The following is a 6,000-nucleotide window of genomic DNA, read 5'->3' on the forward strand; positions in this document are numbered from 1 at the left end:
AAAATAAATATGTAATTTAAAAATTGACATTAGAATACCATGAGAATAATAGCCCTTACAATTGAACTCCAGGATAAGCAAATACTGTATTGTATAATAGGCATGTGTATTCTGCCTTTAATCTTGGTGTGCAGTAATCCAGTGTGAAACTCTGCTTCTGTGCAACAATGCTCTGTAATAAAGACCGGTCACTGCAGCTTTATTCTACTTATGCAGGATGACTGGTCTTGTATTTGCTTCCAACATCAGCAAATTATAGATCTTGGAAACCAGTTCGTGCCACACAAAAGCATTAAGTATCTGAAAGGATATCAGCTAAGATAAGCTAAACAAACCTCACTAAGCTGTATGAAAATGGGCACAATATTTTAAAGGCACATTGGCTATCTAGCTCTTAGCTCATTCTGTTATAGGCAAGGTGCTCTAAGCTAACAAAAAATGCCCAAGCCTTCCATACGATAAGAGCTACACCTGTGCCGCAAATCAGTCAAATGTAGTTGACTTCTGATTACATCAGAACAATTGATTACACTCAATAATTTTTAAGATTTGTGTCAGGATCAGGATCAGGCAGAAGATTTAAAAACAAGTGATAAAATTGCAGCATTTTTTTTTTTTTTGCAATCAGTGGATATGGAGTGCAAGCCCACAGCTCTAATAACATATAATTCTCTCCTGATGAACAGGGCCTGCTGAAAGCAGATCTGATTGGAAAGTGCACATCTAATTTAAGAAAAGGATGCTCTGTAAAAAAACATTTTAGTTAACACGTATAAAATAGGCTTAATTCCCGAGATTAATCCCTTAAATAGCATAAAAACAAATCTATCCATAGCAAACTCATTCTAATATATAGGAACATATCGCCCTCAAGACATCTGTCTGACAAAACATGTATAACTATAAATATTTACAACTGTGGATACATTTGCTGGTACCCTTCCATAAAGAACCCACAATTTTCTCAAATACTTTAAAACCGACAAAAGTAACTGGCATCCATTATTGTTTATTCCATATTCAATATAAATCAGACTTTGCTTTAGTTTCAAAAGAATATATTAAATACAATCACAAATGAAAATGGCATGAAAAGTACAGATGCCTGCCTATGGCTGATCTTGGTACTGCTTATGACACCGCTTGTGCTCTCTCATGTTATGTATGCAGACAATGGTATCTAATTTTTTGTTTTGTATCAAAAAATTCTAATAAAATTTGATTTTTTTTTACAAAAAAATGGCATGAAGGGAAAAGATGAGAAACTTTAGAGATCCGTTGCAAAGAAGAGCTGTGCATGTGTGAGGGCACAGTTTGGTGCTTAGAATTGTGCATGGCCGTGTGCGCATTCCACAGCATGCGCTCATTACGAACTGTAGTGCCAAATGGGCAATTTAAGGCTGAGACATTCTAGCCTCCATGCTGAGCGATCTTCAGCTGTTCAAAGTTCCTGTCTCCTGTATCCTGATTCTGGTCTCCCGTTACCGACCCGGCTTGCCTTGACCTTCTGATTGCTGTTCTGTACCCTAGACCACAGCTCATTCTTGACCACGTTTCTGTCTGCTTTCTTGTACTTCGTTGCCCGCAAGTTATCGACCCAGCCTATCCCTGACTATGTCTTGTCTGCTGTTCTAGTACCTCGCTGCCTGATTGTCGCGGACTCTGCTTGACCTGGACCTGTCTTTCAAAGATCTCCATTCCTCACCTGCTTCCCGCCTGGCAGACGTCTGCACTACTGATCCCAGCATTCCTGGTAACTATGCTATCTTCTGGCACCTGTGCCATTTCTTGACCTTGAGCACCTGTTCCACCCTTCAAGGGTTCTTGGACTGGAACAGCAAGAGAGGCTTCCCTTGTGATCTCAGGCTCCCCATAAGGTACATGACATCTGCATTGAAATAGGCTAACTGATTTCAAGATTGAAGGCATGTGTCATACTATTTACAAAAACGGTTGGTTTGAAATAGCACTATGATCTAATTGTTTATAATCTTTTCTAGGGGTGCCAACATATCTGTCCAGGGCATTTATAAAAAAGCATTGTGGAATAAGCAATAATGTATCTATTTTCACACTTTCTTTGCTTTACTCTATTCCATAGCAAAGGCTTGTACAGTAGGTCTACATGAGACAATTTAACTTAATTTCATCATTTTTTAGGAGGAATTAAGCATTGTTTCATTGTAATGGAACTAAAAGAAATGTCCTCATCTGTATAATTTTTTATTTTGCAGTAAGCATGATTTTGGAATAATAATTTGCCCCAGTTAATGTACATTTTATAAGAATTCTGGTACTTACATCTGGAATGAATCCAATCTCATTGAGATGGTTGCTCAGTTCTGGGTCATGAAATGCTATCATTTGGGAGAACACTGTCAAGTACTCTAAAATGATAACAAAGTTACAGGCATTGGATTAAAGAGAATATACTCTTAAACACACTAGATACATTTTCAGTCTAGTAATATAGCTGAATATGTCAAAGTTACATTTTTATACACACAAAAAAGAGATTTAACCAATCAGGAGACAGATCTAGAAATGGAATTGCTTTAAATATGGTCATGGGACTGAACTGACTCACAGTGAATATGATAAAGTTTCTTGTTGTGATATATTTAAATATATTATATTTTTCTATATAAAAAAATAAAAATAAAAACAGAAACAAATACCACACAACATAAAAATAGTAAATGATAGTTAGTTCAAGAGAAACTCATAATCCTGTCCCAAACAAGCCCATCTACACTCTGGATTTCTTCTTTACTGCACGTTTCCCCAAGTCCATCTGCGGCAGCCCTTAGTTGTGACAAAGGACTCGAAACATCTTCGAGTGAAAAGACCAGTCTCCAGAGTTTAGATGTTGACAACTTGGGAAGTCTGCCTGTCCATTTTCTACACCTGGAATGTGTACTGCGGACAGGGCCAGGACAGGAAGTTCGATTTCTCTTTGAGATGCACGACTTCTAATGCCTCCATAGTGGTTGATGTAAGCCATGGGGCATTGTCCAACTGAATCCTGCCCCGGTGACCCTGTAACTGAGGGGTCCTACATAGAAGTGACTGTACTGCTCTGAGCTCCAGGACTTTGATTGAGAGTCGAGATTCCTCTAACGATAAGTTTCCTTGAAATTAGGTTTCCCAGGACCCCTTCCAGCCTGACAGTAGGCACATTCCAGACCAATGGGAGGAAGGATTTCCCAGATTCCAGCACCCGGTTTCAGATCCCTCAGGACAGGGCAAACCTTTTCTTGCATGACAGGCAAATTGGGAGTAAGGATGGGCTCAGGCGTGTTCGCAGCTCTACGTCCCGAGCCTGCCAGGAAGCTGACAGTGCGCAGCGCCAATCACAGGTACTGAGACATTATCCTGGTCCGCAGCAGCAGAGATCGGGAAATGTCTCAGTGCCTGTGATTGGCGCTGCACGCTGTCAGCTTCCTGGCGGGCTCGGCACGTGGAGCTGCGAACTGCGTCCAGGGACCAAACTTGATTGTCCCAAGCAGCCAGAATGTTAAGCTGCAACCAGTTGAAGTGAAACTGAGAATATGGGCCCCATTCAATCTTCGTCTGCTTGGTGGGCATGCCCCCTAAAGGGGGTCCTCAGGGACAAGTCTTCACAAGCAAATAGACAATGGCCCTGGACATGTATAGCACCCTGTAGCTACTTCTCTGCATTAAGTGTCAAAGTGAGCACCCGATGCAGGATCCAGTGTCCTTAGCACATTACAGGCTGGCCCTGCATCTTCCTACCAACGGTGTATGGGTGTGGTCCTTCAAGGAACAGTTGAGGGGAAAAAAACAACTTGAATAGTTGCTAAGAGGTGCTGTAGTGTCTGTGAGCAGCTTATGGAAACGTTCCAGAATAATCAGTACAAGAAAAGGATGTGCTATTCTCAGAGCAGAGTGAAGTGAATCATTACAAAAACGGAGGCAGGCTGGAGGTGGGAGGGGTTATACTATATATGGCTGTCCTTTATTTTGAAGGTGTCCAATTACCTATAGGTAGCTGATAACCCATCAACTCCAGAATGAACTCCCTTTGTGCTGTGATGTACAATAAAGAAATATGCAATGTAGTTTCAGGTGAACTGTAATAAGAATGTACAAAAAGATGTCATATGCTTACCTTGGATAACATGTGAATTATCTTTGAGGAAGAAGTTGTACAGGTATTTTGGTATGAAAGCACACATGCAAGCGTATGCCAAAGCTAGAAGGGAACAAAATAAAACATATATATTGTTTTTGCCACAATAACATGAACAACTACAAGCCAATGAATTGTAGTACTGTAAACTGTACTGTAAAGCCTTAGGGCCATGCCACACTCGCAATTGTAGCAGAGATTTAACAGCTACAAGTCTCCTCTTAAAGGAGAACTATGGGGTCAGGGCTTTTCCCCATAGTTCTCCTAAGGGTCACGGGAGAACACAAACTAGCGTTCTCCCGTGACCCAAAGCTCAGTATACCGCGAGCTGTAGCTGAGACGCCGCAGCCGGGACGGATCCCGCCAATACTGTCTGGATCCACCCAGCTGCGGGATTGACAGCTGGCTCTGCCTATCCAGAGGCAGAGCCAGCTGAACCCCCTCCACCGTCCGTTTCGCCAGTCAGCGAGGGGGGGAATCTCTGCAGGGAGCAGTGAGTGACGGTCACAGCTCTCTGCAGGGATAGATCGAGAAGTGAGCGGCCGACGCTATGTATTTGCTCACTTCCCGATCTACTGAGCCGACCTGTGATAGTTTCATTGTCACAGGTCGGCTCAGATTATGAGGCTGAGGTGAAAATCACTTGCCTCATAATTCTCCTTTAATTTCTCTGGGTACTGTAATGCTTCTCTATGCAGCTACAAATTGCTGGCAGCAGCTGCATTAAAAAACACGAGCAGCTACTGATGCAAGCTATATGTAGCCATCTTTAGATGCTGCAAAAGTCAATCACTTTGTGACCAAGCAACACATCACTGAAATTACTGGGAACTTGAATTCCCTGCAATGAATTTACCCCTGGCAATAAAAGGAGACAATTTGTAGGTTCTAGAAAGAGCTGATATAAAATAGCTTGTGTGACATGACCCTTAGAAAACTGCACACATCTGGCCACAGTTGTAACAGTCTGGTTGTACAATCTCCTTCAGCTTTGTGGCACCTGGACGTGGTGTCCACGTGCCACATGCCATTTTTTTAAGCGTAAAAAGAAATTGTACAATCAGATTGTAACTTTTCTCTTAAGTTGCTTAAAGGGCATCTTAAGCCAATTTTGTTTTAGTTTAAGGAAGTAAAAGAACCCCTGTTACATTTTACTTGCTGTGGAGTAACCCCCTCTGTTTGTCCTTGTGACTATTGTCACTGGGATTGAAAGTAATAGGAATATCCAAAATGTTAGTCTTCTCCCAAACAGGAATAAAGGGGGAAGTCCTCTAATAGGGATAAGGGGTAAGTTTCTCCTACTTTCTGTTGTGTCTACAGGACAAGAAGTGAAGAAAAATCTCCTCAATGGGACACAGATAGCACAAAAAAACAAAACCTCAAAAAGGGTTTAACCATTCCATACTCTATCCAAACTGAGAAATACATTTTGGCTTTAGATAAACTTTAAGTACTAGCTACATCTATACTTTGCATCGTGCCTTATATTACTTTACATTTAATTATCTTAGTAGATTTTTTAAAAACATATTTTATACAGTTATGGTTTAAACACAATCTGAATTATTTGCATAAAAAAAAAAACTCCAGGATTCCACTTGCACTCCCAGAGCATTGCTTAGCAGTCAACCAGAATTTGTTGTCAGCTTCATACAAGTCTGTAAAGATTTTATTGATAACCAATTGGCTTTATGTTGGAGCACTGGGAGTGGAAACATGTCAGCTCCTGGACTTTACACCTAAAGATCTATGGTTGGGAAACATAAAAGGTAAGTATACTACACATCAACCTCTACTGACCCCCCCCCCCCCCCAAATTGCCCTCTTTCATCTGCTTTTCTCAAAAA

General features: G+C 41.1%; 1 protein-coding gene across 1 annotated transcript in view; it reads right to left on the reverse strand.

The window, feature by feature from the left end:
* TBCK (TBC1 domain containing kinase) overlaps positions 1 to 6,000 on the reverse strand; it is a 194,815-nt gene that overhangs the window by 112,458 nt on the left and 76,357 nt on the right. Inside the window, exons 19-20 of the mRNA XM_018554476.1 lie at positions 4,133 to 4,216; positions 2,302 to 2,387 (exon numbers count right to left, since the gene is read on the reverse strand). Coding sequence (XP_018409978.1) covers positions 2,302 to 2,387; positions 4,133 to 4,216 — 170 coding nt within the window. The remainder of the gene's footprint in view (positions 1 to 2,301; positions 2,388 to 4,132; positions 4,217 to 6,000) is intronic.

The sequence above is a fragment of the Nanorana parkeri genome, unplaced genomic scaffold, assembly GCF_000935625.1.
Source record: "Nanorana parkeri isolate BGI_ZX_2015 unplaced genomic scaffold, ASM93562v1 scaffold161, whole genome shotgun sequence".
Lineage (NCBI taxonomy): Eukaryota > Metazoa > Chordata > Amphibia > Anura > Dicroglossidae > Nanorana > Nanorana parkeri.